The following is a 15687-nucleotide window of genomic DNA, read 5'->3' as shown; positions in this document are numbered from 1 at the left end:
CAAAAATTAAAAAAAAAATCCCAAAAAAATTCCCCCAAAAATTTGTCCCAAAATCCCCAAAATTCGGCCCCAAAATCCCCAAAAAATCCCAAAAAATTCCCCAAAAATTCAAAAAAAATCCCAAAAAAATTCAAAAAAAATTCCCCCAAAATTTTCCCAAAATCCCCCAAATTTGTCCCAAAAATTCCCCCCAAAAAAACCCCAAAAATCCCCATTTTTTCCCCATTTTTTGACCCAAAAATCCCCATTTTTTGACCCAAAATTGAACTCCAGGCCCGGAATTGGGAGCAGGACATGGAGCCGTGCTGGGGCTGCCACTGCGGGGAGGAAAGGGTTAAAAACTGACCCAAAATCGCAGAAATTCGACCCAAAAATTAATGCAGGAATTATAAAAAAAACCCCAAAAAAATTCGGCCAAAAAATCCCCAAAAAATCCCAAAAAATCCCCAAAAAAATCAAGAAAAATTCCCCAAAAAATTCAAAATAATTCAAAAAAAATTCCCCAAAAATTGTCCCAAAATCCCCAAAATTTGGCCCAAAAAATCCTCAAAAAATTCCAAAAATTCCACAAAAAAATCCTCAAAAATTCCCCAAAAATTCCCCAAAAATTCCAAAAAAATTCCCCAAAAATTCCCCCAAATTCCCCCAAAAATTCCCCAAAAATCCCCAAAAAATCCCAAAAAATCCCCAAATCCCCTCCCAGTCCAAACCAGTAAAAACCAGTAAGAAAAACCCCCCAAAACCAGTCCAAACCAGTATAAACCAGTATAAACCAGTATAAACCAGTATAAACCAGTCTAAACCAGTATAAAAATCCATGAATTTCCCCCATTTTTCCCCCAAAAAAACCCCAAAAAAATCCCAAAAAAATCCCAAAAAATTCCCAAAAAATTCCCAAAAAATTCCCTGGGGCCCCTCCCAGTATAAACCAGTATAAACCAGTATAAACCAGTATAAACCAGTATAAAAATCCATCAATTTCCCCCATTTTCCCCCCATTTTTCCCCCAAAAAAACCCAAAAAAAATCCAAAAAAATCCCAAAAAAATCCCAAAAAATTCCCTGGGGCCCCTCCCAGTCCCTCCCAGTATAAACCAGTATAAACCAGTATAAACCAGTATAAACCAGTACCGGCAGCTGGCAGCGGGGACAGCAGCTCTGCTGGCACTGGGGACACCGGGCCGGGCCCCGCTCGGCCTCGAAGATGAAGCCAAAGGAGCACTGGGAACAAACTGGGAGTTACTGGTTTATACTGGTTTGGACTGGTTTGGAGTGGTTTGGGCTGGTTTGGACTGGTTTGGACTGGTTTGGATTGGTTTATACTGGTTTGGACTGGTTTGGACTGGGAGGGGCTCGGGGGTCAAACCAGTATAAACCAGTAAGGGGAAAATCCCATCCCAGTTCATCCCAGTTCAATCCCAGTTCAATCCCAGTTCAATCCCAGTTCAATCCCAGTCCATCCCAGTTCATCCCAGTTCATCCCAGTTCAATCCCAGTTCATCCCAGTTCAATCCCAGTTCAATCCCAGTCCATCCCAGTTCAATCCCAGTTCATCCCAGTTCATCCCAGTCCATCCCAGTTCATCCCAGTTCATCCCAGTCCATCCCAGTTCATCCCAGTTCAATCCCAGTTCAATCCCAGTTCATCCCAGTCCATCCCAGTTCATCCCAGTCCATCCCAGTTCAATCCCAGTTCATCCCAGTTCATCCCAGTTCATCCCAGTTCAATCCCAGTTCATCCCAGTTCAATCCCAGTCCATCCCAGTTCAATCCCAGTTCAATCCCAGTTCAATCCCAGTTCAATCCCAGTTCATCCCAGTTCAATCCCAGTTCAATCCCAGTCCATCCCAGTTCATCCCAGTTCAATCCCAGTTCATCCCAGTCCATCCCAGTTCATCCCAGTTCAATCCCAGTTCATCCCAGTTCATCCCAGTCCATCCCAGTTCATCCCAGTTCAATCCCAGTTCATCCCAGTTCAATCCCAGTTCAATCCCAGTCCATCCCAGTCCATCCCAGTAACCCCAAATCCCCATCCCAGTTCAATCCAGTTCAAACCAGTAACCCCAGAGCCCAAACCAGTCTAAACCAGTCTAAACCAGTATAAACCAGTATAAACCAGTATAAACCAGTCTAAACCAGTATAAACCAGTCCAAACCAGTCTAAACCAGTCTAAACCAGTCTAAACCAGTCTAAACCAGTATAAACCAGTCCAAACCAGTCTAAACCAGTCTAAACCAGTCTAAACCAGTCCAAACCAGTCTAAACCAGTCCAAACCAGTCCAAACCAGTCTAAACCAGTCTAAACCAGTCTAAACCAGTATAAACCAGTCTAAACCAGTATAAACCAGTATAAACCAGTCCAAACCAGTCCAAACCAGTCTAAACCAGTATAAACCAGTATAAACCAGTCCAAACCAGTATAAACCAGTATAAACCAGTATAAACCAGTATAAACCAGTATAAACCAGTACGTGGGGGCACCACAGGAACTGGGGGTCTCTCAGCAGCTCCAGCTCCGCCAGTTTCCGGGTCACCAGGCCGAAGGTGTCGGGGTCCAGGCAGCGCCGCAGCTGCGCCCAGTACAAACCAGTATAAACCAGTATAAACCAGTTCAAACCAGTATAAGCCATTTTTAACCCTTTATTTCCCATTTTTAACCGTTTTTTTTGCCATTTTTTCACCGATTTCCCCCGGTTTTTTTCCCCCAAACCCCTCCCAGTCCCTCCCAGTACAAACCAGTAACCCCAACCCCCATTTCCCCCTTTTTAACCCTTTATTCCCCATTTTTAACCCTTTCTTTGCCATATTTCCCCCATTTTTCCCCATATTTTTCCCATTTTTTCACCGATTTTCCCCATTTTTTCACCGATTTTCCCCGTTTTTTTTTCCCCCCAAACCCCTCCCAGTCCCTCCCAGTCCCTCCCAGTACAAACCAGTACAAACCAGTAACCCCAACCCCCATTTCCCGCCATTTTTAACCCTTTATTCCCCATTTTTAACCCTTTATTTACCATTTTTAACCCTTTCTTTGCCATATTTTCCCCATTTTTCCCCATATTTTTCCCGTTTTTTCACCGTTTTTCACCATTTTTTCACCGTTTCTCCCCATTTCTCCCCCTCCCAGTCCCTCCCAGTATAAACCAGTACAAACCAGTAACCCCAACCATTTCCCCCATTTTTAACCCTTTCTTCCCCATTTTTAACCCTTTATTCCCCATTTTTAACCCAATTTTCCCCATTTTTTCACCGTTTTTCCCCATTTTTCTCCCATTTTTCTCCCTCCCAGTCCCTCCCAGTACAAACCAGTCCAAACCAGTATAAGCCAGTACAAACCAGTAACCCCAGCCCCCATTTCCCGCCATTTTTAACCCTTTCCTCCCCATTTTTAACCCTTTATTCCCCACTTCTAACCCTTTCTTTGCCATTTTTTCACCAATTTTCCCCATTTTTTCCCCTTTTTTCCCCATTTCTCCCCCTCCCAGTCCCTCCCAGTACAAACCAGTAACCCCAACCCCCATTTCCCCCTTTTTAACCCTTTCTTCCCCATTTTTAACCCTTTATTTACCACTTTTAACCCTTTATTTACCATTTTTTCCCCATTTTTTCACCGATTTTTCCCATTTTTTCCCCATTTTTCCCCCTCCCAGCCCCTCCCAGTATAAACCAGTACAAACCAGTAACCCCAACCCCCATTTCCCGCCATTTTTAACCCTTTATTCCCCATTTTTAACCCTTTATTTACCATTTTTTCCCCATTTTTTCACCGATTTTCACCATTTTTTCACCATTTTTCCCCATTTCTCCCCCTCCCAGCCCCTCCCAGTATAAACCAGTACAAACCAGTAACCCCAACCATTTCCCCCATTTTTAACCCTTTATTCCCCATTTTTAACCCTTTCGTTGCCATATTTTCCCCATTTTTTCACCGATTTTCACCATTTTTTCACCGTTTCTCCCCATTTCTCCCCCTCCCAGTATAAACCAGTATAAACCAGTACCGCGGGCTCCAGCGTGGACCAGTAGCAGAGGCGCTGGGCCTCGTCCCTGAGGTCGGGCCGGCCGCAGCTGGGGCAGCCCAGGGCCCCCACGCCCCTCTCGCGCAGCCCCACCGTGAAATGCAGCCGGAAACACTCGGGGCACAGCGGGCACGAGCAGCCGGGCAGCCACTGCATCTGCACCAGTATAAACCAGTATAAACCAGTTCAAACCAGTATGGATTTATTCCAATTTTTTTCCTATTTTTTTGGATTTTTTTCCCATTTTTTTCCCATTTTTTCCCATTTTTTTCCCTTTTTTTCCCATTTTTTCCCCATTTATGGTGCTCCCAGTTTCGTTTCCTGGCATAATTCAGAGAGGAAATCCCAGTATAAACCAGTATAAACCAGTATGGATTTTTTCCCATTTTTTTCCCATTTTTTTGCAATTTTTTCCTATTTTTTTCCCATTTTTTTCCCATTTTTTTCCCATTTTTTTCCCATTTTTGGTGCTCCCAGTTTCATTTCCTGGTATAATTCAGAGAGGAAATCCCAGTATAAACCAGTACAAACCAGTATAAACCAGTATGGATTTATTCCCATTTTTTTTGCAATTTTTTTGGATTTTTTTCCCTGTTTTTTCCCCATTTTTTTTGCATTTTTTTCCCATTTTTTTGCAATTTTTTTCCCATTTTTTTCCCATTTTTTCCCATTTTTTCCCCATTTTTAGTGCTCCCAGTTTCATTTCCTGGCAGAATTCGGAGAGAAAATCCCAGTATAAACCAGTTCAAACCAGTATAAACCAGTCTGGGATTTTTCCCCATTTTTTTCCCATTTTTTTCCCATTTTTTCCCAATTTTCCCCATTTTTGGTGCTCCCAGTTTCATTTCCTGGTATAATTCAGAGAGGAAATCCCAGTACAAACCAGTTCAAACCAGTTCAAACCAGTATGGGATTTATTCCCATTTTTTTTGCAATTTTTTGCTATTTTTTTCCCATTTTTTCCCCAATTTTTCCCATTTTTTCCCCATTTTTTTTCCCATTTTCCCCCATTTTTCCCCTCCCAGTCCCTCCCAGTACAAACCAGTATAAACCAGTAACCCCAGATCCCCATTTCCGCCATTTTTAACCCTTTCTTCCCCATTTTTAACCTATTTTCCCCCATTTTTAACCCTTTATTTACCATTTTTAACCCCATTTTTCCCCCTCCCAGTATAAACCAGTATAAACCAGTTCCCCCCCAGCCCCTCCCAGTCCCTCCCAGTACAAACCAGTACAAACCAGTAACCCGAAACCCCATTTCCCACCATTTTTAACCCTTTATTTACCATTTTTAACCTTTTCTTTACCATTTTTAACCCTTTATTTACCATTTTTAACCCTTTATTTACCTTTTTTTCCCCATTTTTCCCCCTCCCAGTCCCTCCCAGTCCCTCCCAGTACAAACCAGTACAAACCAGTAACCCCAGATCCCCATTTCCGCCATTTTTAACCCTTTCCTCCCCATTTTTAACCCTTTATTTACCATTTTTAACCATTTTTCCCCAATTTTTTCCCCATTTTTCCCCCTCCCAGTCCCCTCCCAGTATAAACCAGTACAAACCAGTATAAACCAGTACAAACCAGTTGCCGTGGCAGCCCCCAGCCGCACAGGGCGCACTCGCAGCGCAGCCGCCGCCGCAGCGCCGCCCGGTCCGGACACGCCCCCACCGCCTCCACCAGTTCAACCAGTAAAGGATCCAAACTGGGAGAGTCCGAGCGGCCCAGGCCCAGCTCCCGGCCCAGCCCGGCCACCAGCCACGCCCGGCCCCAGCTGGCCACGGGCAGAGTGGCCAGGATCTGACGGAGGAGGGCCTGCAAAACCAGTATAAACCAGTATAAACCAGTATAAACCAGTATAACGCATATAAACCACTATAAACCACTATAAACCACTATAAACCAGTATAAACCACTATAAACCACTATAAACCAGTAATCCCGAACTCCTCCCAGTCCCATCCAGAAACCCCAAACCAGTCTAAACCAGTCTAAACCAGTCTAAACCAGTCTAAACCAGTATAAACCAGTATAAACCAGTTTAAACCAGTATAAACCAGTATGGAATAGTATAACGCATATAAACCATTATAAACCAGTTTAAACCAGTTTAAACCAGTATAAACCAGTTTAAACCAGTATAAACCAGTATAGACCAGTATAAACCAGTATAAACCAGTATAAACCAGTATAAACCAGTATAAACCACTATAAACCAGTATAAACCAGTATAAACCAGTAATCCCGAACCCCTCCCAGTCCCATCCAGAAACCCCAAACCAGTATGGACCAGTATAAACCAGTATAAACCAGTATAGACCAGTATAAACCAGTATAAACCAGTATAAACCAGTATAGACCAGTATAAACCAGTATAAACCAGGCCCAGCTCCCGGCCCAGCCCGGCCACCAGCCACGCCCGGCCCCAGCTGGCCACGGGCAGAGTGGCCAGGATCTGACGGAGGAGGGCCTGGAAAACCAGTATAAACCAGTATAAACCAGTATAAACCAGTTCAGACCAGTATAAACCAGTATGGAATAGTATAATGCATATAAACCACTATAAACCAGTTTAAATCACTATAAACCAGTATAAACCAGTAATCCTGAACCCCTCCCAGTCCCATCCAGAAACCCCAAACCAGTATAAACCAGTATAGACCAGTATAAACCAGTATAGACCAGTATGGAATAGTATAACGCATATAAACCACTATAAACCAGTTTAAACCACTATAAACCACTAAAAACCAGTATAAACCAGTATAAACCAGTATGGAATAGTATAACGCATATAAACCATTATAAACCAGTTTAAACCAGTTTAAACCAGTATAAACCAGTTTAAACCAGTAATCCCGAACCCCTCCCAGTCCCATCCAGAAACCCCAAACCAGTATAAACCAGTATAAACCAGTATAAACCAGTATAAACCAGTATAAACCACTATAAACCAGTATAAACCAGTATAAACCAGTATAAACCACTATAAACCAGTATAAACCAGTTTAAACCAGTAATCCCGAACCCCTCCCAGTCCCTTCCAGTAACCCCAAACCAGTATAAACCAGTATAAACCAGTATAAACCAGTATAAACCAGTATAAACCAGTATAAACCAGTATAAACCACTATAAACCAGTATAAACCAGTTTAAACCAGTAATCCCGAACCCCTCCCAGTCCCATCCAGAAACCCCAAACCAGTATAAACCAGTATAAACCAGTATAAACCACTCTAAACCAGTATAAACCAGTATAAACCAGTATAAACCAGTATAAACCAGTATAAACCAGTATAAACCAGTATAGACCAGTATAAACCACTCTAAACCAGTTTAAACCAGTAATCCCGAACCCCTCCCAGTCCCTTCCAGTAACCCCAAACCAGTATAAACCAGTATAAACCAGTATAAACCAGTATAAACCAGTATAAACCACTCTAAACCAGTATAAACCAGTATAAACCAGTATAAACCAGTATAAACCAGTATAAACCAGGCCCAGCTCCCGGCCCAGCCCGGCCACCAGCCACGCCCGGCCCCAGCTGGCCACGGGCAGAGTGGCCAGGATCTGACGGAGGAGGGCCTGCAAAACCAGTATAAACCAGTTCAGACCAGTATAAACCAGTATAGACCAGTATAACGCATATAAACCACTATAAACCACTATAAACCACTATAAACCAGTATAAACCAGTATAAACCAGTAATCCCGAACCCCTCCCAGTCCCATCCAGTAACCCCAAACCAGTATAAACCAGTATAAACCAGTATAAACCAGTATGGACCAGTATAAACCAGTATAAACCAGTATGGAATAGTATAACGCATATAAACCATTATAAACCAGTTTAAACCAGTTTAAACCAGTATAAACCAGTATAAACCAGTATAAACCAGTATAAACCAGTATAAACCAGTAATCCCGAACCCCTCCCAGTCCCATCCAGAAACCCCAAACCAGTATGGACCAGTATAAACCAGTATAAACCAGTATAGACCAGTATAAACCAGTATAAACCAGTCTAAACCAGTCTAAACCAGTATAAACCAGTACAAACCAGTATAACCCAGTTACCTGCTGGTCGGCCTGGTTGAAGTCCAGCCCTGGCTCCTCCCCCCGGAAGTGACGTAAGAGGAAGGGGCGGAGCTTCCCCCTCTGCAGCTCCTTCAGCGCCTCCCATTGGTCGCCGCCGTGACGTCGCAGCGCCGGCGCCGCCGCAGAGACTTCCGGAAAGCCCAGGCGGGACAGGAGCGCCAGCTGGGACCAGTACGGACCAGTATGGACCAGTATGGACCAGTATGGACCAGTATGGACCAGTATAAACCAGTATGGACCAGTATGGACCAGTATAAACCAGTATGGACCAGTATAAACCAGTATAAACCAGTATGGACCAGTATAAACCAGTATAAACCAGTATGGACCAGTATGGACCAGTATGGACCAGTATGGACCAGTATGGACCAGTATAAACCAGTATGGACCAGTATTGACCAGTATAAACCAGTATGGACCAGTATAAACCAGTATAAACCAGTATAAACCAGTATGGACCAGTATGGACCAGTATGGACCAGTATAAACCAGTATGGACCAGTATGGACCAGTATGGACCAGTATAAACCAGTATGGACCAGTATGGACCAGTATGGACCAGTATGGACCAGTATGGACCAGTATGGACCAGTATGGACCAGTATAAACCAGTATGGACCAGTATAAACCAGTATAAACCAGTATGGACCAGTATAAACCAGTATAAACCAGTATGGACCAGTATGGACCAGTATGGACCAGTATGGACCGGTATGGACCAGTATGGACCAGTATGGACCAGTATAAACCAGTACAAACCAGTATGGACCAGTATGGACCAGTATGGACCAGTACAAACCAGTATGGACCAGTATGGACCAGTATAAACCAGTATAAACCAGTAAATCCCCATTTCCCGCCATTTTGAACCCGAATTCCGCCATTTTGAATTTCAATTTTCAGGCTCCGCCCCCGAGTTCCGCCATTTTGGACCCAAAATCCGCCATTTTGAATAGAATTTCCGCCATTTTCTACCCCAAATCCGCCATTTTGAACCCATTTTCCACCATTTTGAATTGAAATCTCAAGCCCCACCCCTAAATTCCGCCATTTTGAACCCAAATCCGCCATTTTGAACCCAAAATCCGCCATTTTGAATAGAATTCCCGCCATTTTGAACCCAAAATCCGCCATTTTGAATAGAATTTCCGCCATTTTGACCCCGTTTCCCGCCATTTTGAATCCAATTCCCGCCAATTTGAAACCACATTTCGCCATTTTGAAGCCACATTTTGAAGCCACGCCCCCAAATTCCGCCATTTTGAACCCAGGTTTTGAAGCCACGCCCCAATTTCCGCCATTTTGAACCAAATTCCACCATTTTTTATTTGATTTCCGCCATTTTGAATTGAAATCTCAAGCCCCGCCCCCGAATTCCACCATTTTGAACCCCAAATCCGCCATTTTGAACCCCAAATCCGCCATTTTGTACTTAAATTTCCGCCATTTTGAACCCATTTTCCGCCATTTTGAATTGAAATCTTAAGCTCCACCCCCAAATTCCGCCATTTTGAACCCAAATCCGCCATTTTGAACCAAATTTCCGCCATTTTGAACCCAAATTTCCGCCATTTTGAACCCATTTTCCGCCATTTTGAATTGAAATCTTAAGCTCCACCCCCAAATTCCGCCATTTTGAACCCAAAATCCGCCATTTTGAACCCATTTTCCGCCATTTTGAATTGAAATCTTAAGCTCCACCCCCAAATTCCGCCATTTTGAACCGAAATTCCGCCATTTTGAACCAAATTTCCGCCATTTTGAACCCAAATTCCGCCATTTTGAACCCGAATTCCGCCATTTTGAACCCAATTCCAGCCCCTCCCCCTCTCACCTGCTGCTTCCTCCGGCCAATCAGAGCGCGCCGCGCCCGCTCCGGCTGCCCCTCCCCCTCCAGCCACGCCCATGCAGCTTCGACCAATGAGAATCCTCCAACGGAAGCCCCGCCCACTTCCGGGTCTGGCTCCGCCTCCTGCAGGGCTTTGAGGGCGGGGCCGAGGCGGCTCCGGAAGCGCCGGATCCGGGAATCGGCGTCGGAAGCTTCCGGAATTTCCGAGAGGGGGGAGGGGCCCAGAGATTCCGGGGGGAGACCCTGGGATTGGGCGGCCTGGAAAAGGCGGGAAAAATTCCCGGGAAAATTGAATTGAAGGGGTTCCAGGAATTTTGGGGTGAAAAATGGGAATTTTGGGAATTTTTGGATTAAAAATGTGAATTTTGGATATTTTTGGGATAAAAATTGAAATTTTGGGGATTCTTTGGGATTAAAAATGTGAATTTTGGACTTTTTGGGATAAAAATTGAAATTTTGGGGATTTTTTGGGATTAAAATGTGAATTTTGGATTTTTTTGGGATAAAAATTGAAATTTTGGGGATTTTTTTGGATTAAAAATGTGAATTTTGGATTTTTTTGGGATAAAAATTGAAATTTTGGGGATTTTTTTGAATTAAAAATGTGAGTTTTGGAATTTTCTGAGATAAAAATTGAAATTTTAAGAATTTTTTGGATTAAAAATGTGAATTTTGGAATTTTTTGGGGATAAAAATTGAAATTTTAAGAACGTTTTGGATTAAAAATTTGAGTTTTGGAATTTTTTGGGATAAAAATTGAAATTTTGGGGATTTTTTGGGATTAAAAATGTGAATTTTGGATATTTTTGGGATAAAAATTGAAATTTTGGGGATTCTTTGGGATTAAAAATGTGAATTTTGGAACTTTTTGGGATAAAAGTTGAAATTTTGAGGATTTTTTGGGATTAAAAATGTGAATTTTGGACTTTTTGGGATAAAAATTGAAATTTTGGGGATTTTTTTTGATTAAAAATGTGAATTTTGGATTTTTTTGGGATTAAAATTGAAATTTTGGGGATTTTTTTTGATTAAAACTGTGAATTTTTGAATTTTTTGGGATTAAAACGGGAATATTGGGAATTTTTTGGGATAAAAATCAGAATTTTTGGAAATTTTTGGGATGAAAAATGAGAATTTGGGGATTTCGGATGAAAAATCAGAATTTTGGGAATTTTCGGGAAGAAAATCTGAATTTTGGGAATTTTTTGGGATAAAAATCAAGGATTTTAAGAATTTTTTGGATTAAAAATGTGAATTTTGGAATTTTTGGGGATAAAAATTGAAATTTTGGGGATTTTTTGAGCTTAAAAATGCGAGTTTCGGAATTTTTTGGGATAAAAATTGAAATTTTGGGGATTTTTTTGGATTAAAAATGTGAATTTTAGATATTTTTGGGATAAAAATTGAAGTTTTGGGGATTTTTTTGAATTAAAAATGTGAATTTTGGAATTTTTTGGGATAAAAATTGAAATCTTGGGGATTTTTTTGGATTAAAAATGTGAATTTCGGATTTTTTTGGGATAAAAATGGAAATTTTGAGGATCTTTTTGGATTAAAAATGTAAATTTTGTATTTTTTTGGGATAAAAACTGAAATTTTGAGGATTTTTTTTGATTAAAAATGTGAATTTTGGAATTTTTTGGGATAAAAATTGAAATTTTGAGGATTTTTTTCAGATTAAAAATGTGAATTTTGGACTTTTTGGGATAAAAATTGAAATCCTGGGGATTTTTTGGGATTAAAAACGTGAGTTTTGGAATTTTTGGGATAAAAATTGAAATCTTGAGGATTTTTTCGGATTAAAAATGTGAATTTTGGAATTTTTTGGGATAAAAATTGAAATTTTGGGGATTTTTTGGGATTAAAAATGTGAATTTTGGAATTTTTTGGGATAAAAATTGAAATTCTGGGAATTTTTTGGATTAAAAATGTGAATTTTGGATTTTTTTGGGATAAAAACTGAAATTTTGAGGATTTTTTTTTGATTAAAAATGTGAATTTTGGAATTTTTTGGGATAAAAATTGAAATTTCGGGGATTTTTTCAGATTAAAAATGTGAATTTTGGATTTTTTTGGGATAAAAATTGAAATTTTGGGGATTTTTTTGAATTAAAAATGTGAGTTTTGGAATTTTCTGAGATAAAAATTGAAATTTTAAGAATTTTTTGGATTAAAAATTTGAATTTTGGAATTTTTTGGGGATAAAAATTGAAATTTTGGGGATTTTTTTGAATTAAAAATGTGAGTTTTGGAATTTTTGGGATAAAAATTGAAATTTTGGGGATTTTTTTTGATTAAAAATGTGAATTTTGGAATTTTTTGGGATTAAAACGGGAATATTGGGAATTTTTTGGGATAAAAATCAGAATTTTTGGAAATTTTTGGGATGAAAAATGAGAATTTGGGGAATTTCGGATGAAAAATCAGAATTTTGGGAATTTTCGGGAAGAAAATCGGAATTTTGGGAATTTTTTGGGATGAAAATCGGGAATTTTAAGAATTTTTTGGATTAAAAATGTGAATTCTGGAATTTTTTGAGATAAAAATTGAAATTTTTAGGATTTTTTGAGATTAAAAATGTGAATTTTGGACTTTTTGGGATAAAAATGGAAATTTTGGGGATTTTTTGAGCTTAAAAATGTGAATTTTGGATTTTTTTGGGATAAAAATTGAAATTTTGAGGATTTTTTTGGATTAAAAATGAGGATTTTGGATTTTTTTGGGATAAAAATTGAAATTTTGGGGATTTTTTTTGATTAAAAATGTGAATTTTGGATTTTTTTGGGATTAAAATTGAAATTTTGGGGATTTTTTTAGCTTAAAAATGTGAATTTTGGATTTTTTCAGATAAAAATGGAAATTTTGGGGATTTTTTGAGCTTAAAAATGTGAGTTTTGGAATTTTTTGGGATAAAAATTGAAATTTTGAGGATTTTTTTGATTAAAAATGTGAATTTTGGACTTTTTGGGATAAAAATTGAAATTTTGGGGATTTTTTTGGATTAAAAATGTGAATTTTGGAATTTTTTGGGATTAAAACGGGAATGTTGGGAATTTTTGGGGATAAAAATCAGAATTTTTGGAAATTTTTGGGATGAAAAATGAGAATTTGGGGAATTTCGGATGAATAATCAAAATTTTGGGATTTTTTGGGATAAAAATCAAAATTTGGGGAATTTTATGGGATAAAAATGAGAATTCGGGAATTTTTTTGGTATAAAAATTGGAATTTTGGGAATTTTTGGGATGAAAAAATGGGAATTTTGGGAATTTCTTGGTGAAAATCAAAATTTTGGAAATTTTTGGGTTGAAAAACGAGAATTTTTGCATTTTGGGGTGAAAAATCATAATTTTGGGAATTTTTAGAGATAAAAAATGAAATTTTGGGAATTTTTTGGTTTAAAAATGGGAATTTTGGGAATTTTTTGGGATGAAAAATCGGAATTTGGGGAATTTTTTTGGTATAAAAATTAAAATTTTGGGAATTTTTGGGATAAAAAAATGGGAATTTTTGGATTTTGGGGTGAATAATCAAAATTTTGAGAATTTTTTGGGATAAAAAATTCCCGAAATCCTCAAAGTTCCAGAAAAAAATCCCAAAATTCCGCGATTTTTCCCAAAAATTCCCAAAAATTTCCCAAATATTCCCTTAAAATTCACTGAAATTCCCACAAAAATCCCCAAATTCCACAAAAAATCCCCCAAAAATTCTCCAAATTCATCAGAATTCCACAGAAATTCCGAAAGAAAACCCGGAATTCGTTAAAATCCCTGGAATCCTCCAAAATTCCCCCCAAAAAAACCCTCAAATTCCACAAAAATTCCAATAAAATTCCCAAAAATTGCCAAAAAAATTCCAATAAAAATCCTGGAATTCACCAAAAATTTCCACAAAAAAAATTTCCAAAAATTCTCCCAAAATCCTCCCAAAAAATCCCCAAAAAATTCCCCAAAAAATCCCCCAAAATTCCCAAAAAATTCCCAAAAAATTCCCAAAAAATCCCAAAAAATCCCCCAAAAATCCCCAAAATCCCCAAAAAAACCCAAAAATTCTCCCAAAATCCAAAAAAAAATCCCCAAAAAATTTCCCCAAAAATTCCCAAAAATCCCCCAAAAATTCCAATAAAAATCCTGGAATTCACCAAAATTCCCTCAAAAACCCCCAAAATTCTCCAAAATCCCCAAATTTCCCAATTTTTACCCAAAAATTCCCGGAAAATTCCCACAAAATTCTGAAATTCTTCGAAATTCCCCAGAAATTCCAATAAAAATCCCCAAAATTTCCCACAAAAAAAAATCCAAAAAATTCCCCAAAAATTCCCAAAAATTCCCAAAAATCCCCCCCAAAAATTCCCAAAAAAATCCCAAAAATTCCCAAAAAATTCCCAAAAATCCCCCAAAAAATTTCCCCAAAAATTTCCAAAAAATTCCCAAAAAAATTCCCAAAAAATCCCAAAAAATCCCCCAGAAATTCCAATAAAAATCCTGGAATTCCCCAAAATTCCCTCAAAAATCCTCAAAATTCCCCCAAAATCCCCAAATTTCCCAATTTTTACCCCAAAAATTCCCGGAAAATTCCGGAATTCCCCAAAATTCCCCAATTTTCCCTCAAATTCCTCCCGAAATTCCCGAAATTCCCGGAAAATTCCGGAACGTTCCGGCAATTCCCGCCTCCCTCCTCACCCTCACGAGCTCCACCAGGCGCCGCCCGTCTTCCAGCAACTTCCGCTGCCGCAAAGCATCACGGGAGGGGGCGGGGCCTAAACAGGAAGCGCCTCGATCCACACCGGAAGAGGCGGAGCCACACCCGGAAGTTGTCGCGACCACACCGGAAGAGGCGGAGCCAGACCCGGAAGTGCCTTGATCTGCATCAGAAGGGGCGGAGCCACACCCGGAAGCGATCGCGGCCTCACCGGAAGGGGCGGGGCCACAACCGGAAGTGGCGTTTTCAGACCCGGAAGTGACGGGATTTTCGCCGGGAGTGGGCGTGGCCGTCCCGGCGATGACGTCAGCGGCGTGGGCGGGGTCAGAGCCGCAGACGTCACAGCGGGGGGCGGGGCCTGGGTTGAGGAAAGTGCAGCGGGGGCAGGGCCAGGCCTGGGGGGGGGAGGGGCTCTCCTGGATCCCAAAATAAACCAAAGTCAGATCCCAAAAATTCCCAATTTTCCCCCAAAATTCCCCATTTTCCCCCAAAATTCCCAATTTTTTCTCAAAATTCCCATTTTTCCCCCTAAAATCCCCGTTTTTTCCTTTAAAATTCCCAATTTTACCCCAAAACTCCCAAATTTTCCCGTAAAATTCCCGGATTTTATCCCAAATTCCCGTTTTTCCCCCTAAAATTCTCCATTTTATCCCAAATTCCCCATTTTTTCCCCCAAAATTCCCCGTTTTTCCTAAAACTCACCATTTTTTTCCCAAAATCTCCATTTTTTCCCCTCAGAATTCCCATTTTTCCCCCAAAACTGATTTTTCCACCGTAAAATTCCCATTTTTTCCACCAAAATTCCGATTTTTTCCCCCAAAATTCCCATTTTCTCCCCAAAATTCCCATTTTTCCGCAAAACCTCAGATTTTTCCCTCTAAAATTCAGATTTTTTGCCAAAAATTCCCAATTTTTTTTTCAAAACTCCCGGTTTTTTCCCCCAATTCCTGTTTTTTCCCAAAATTTCCATTTTTTCCCCAAAAACTCAGATTTTTCCCCCTCAAATCCCCATTTTCCCCTAAAATT

General features: G+C 40.0%; 1 protein-coding gene across 1 annotated transcript in view; it reads right to left on the bottom strand.

Moving 5' to 3' along the window:
• The window catches only part of RNF31 (ring finger protein 31), a 60795-nt gene that overhangs the window by 17530 nt on the left and 27578 nt on the right, over positions 1-15687 (bottom strand). The window contains exons 9-15 of the mRNA XM_086870853.1: positions 14643-15077; positions 9946-10218; positions 8091-8273; positions 5597-5827; positions 3998-4171; positions 2471-2569; positions 1131-1220 (exon numbers count right to left, since the gene is read on the bottom strand). Of these exons, the coding sequence (XP_086726979.1) occupies positions 1131-1220; positions 2471-2569; positions 3998-4171; positions 5597-5827; positions 8091-8273; positions 9946-10218; positions 14643-15077 (1485 nt within the window). The remainder of the gene's footprint in view (positions 1-1130; positions 1221-2470; positions 2570-3997; positions 4172-5596; positions 5828-8090; positions 8274-9945; positions 10219-14642; positions 15078-15687) is intronic.

This window comes from Cyanistes caeruleus, chromosome 33 (assembly GCF_971803275.1).
Source record: "Cyanistes caeruleus chromosome 33, bCyaCae1.hap1.1, whole genome shotgun sequence".
NCBI lineage: Eukaryota > Metazoa > Chordata > Aves > Passeriformes > Paridae > Cyanistes > Cyanistes caeruleus.
The sequence above is the reverse complement of the archived record's forward strand: the minus strand, read 5'-3'. Positions and strand labels throughout refer to the sequence as shown.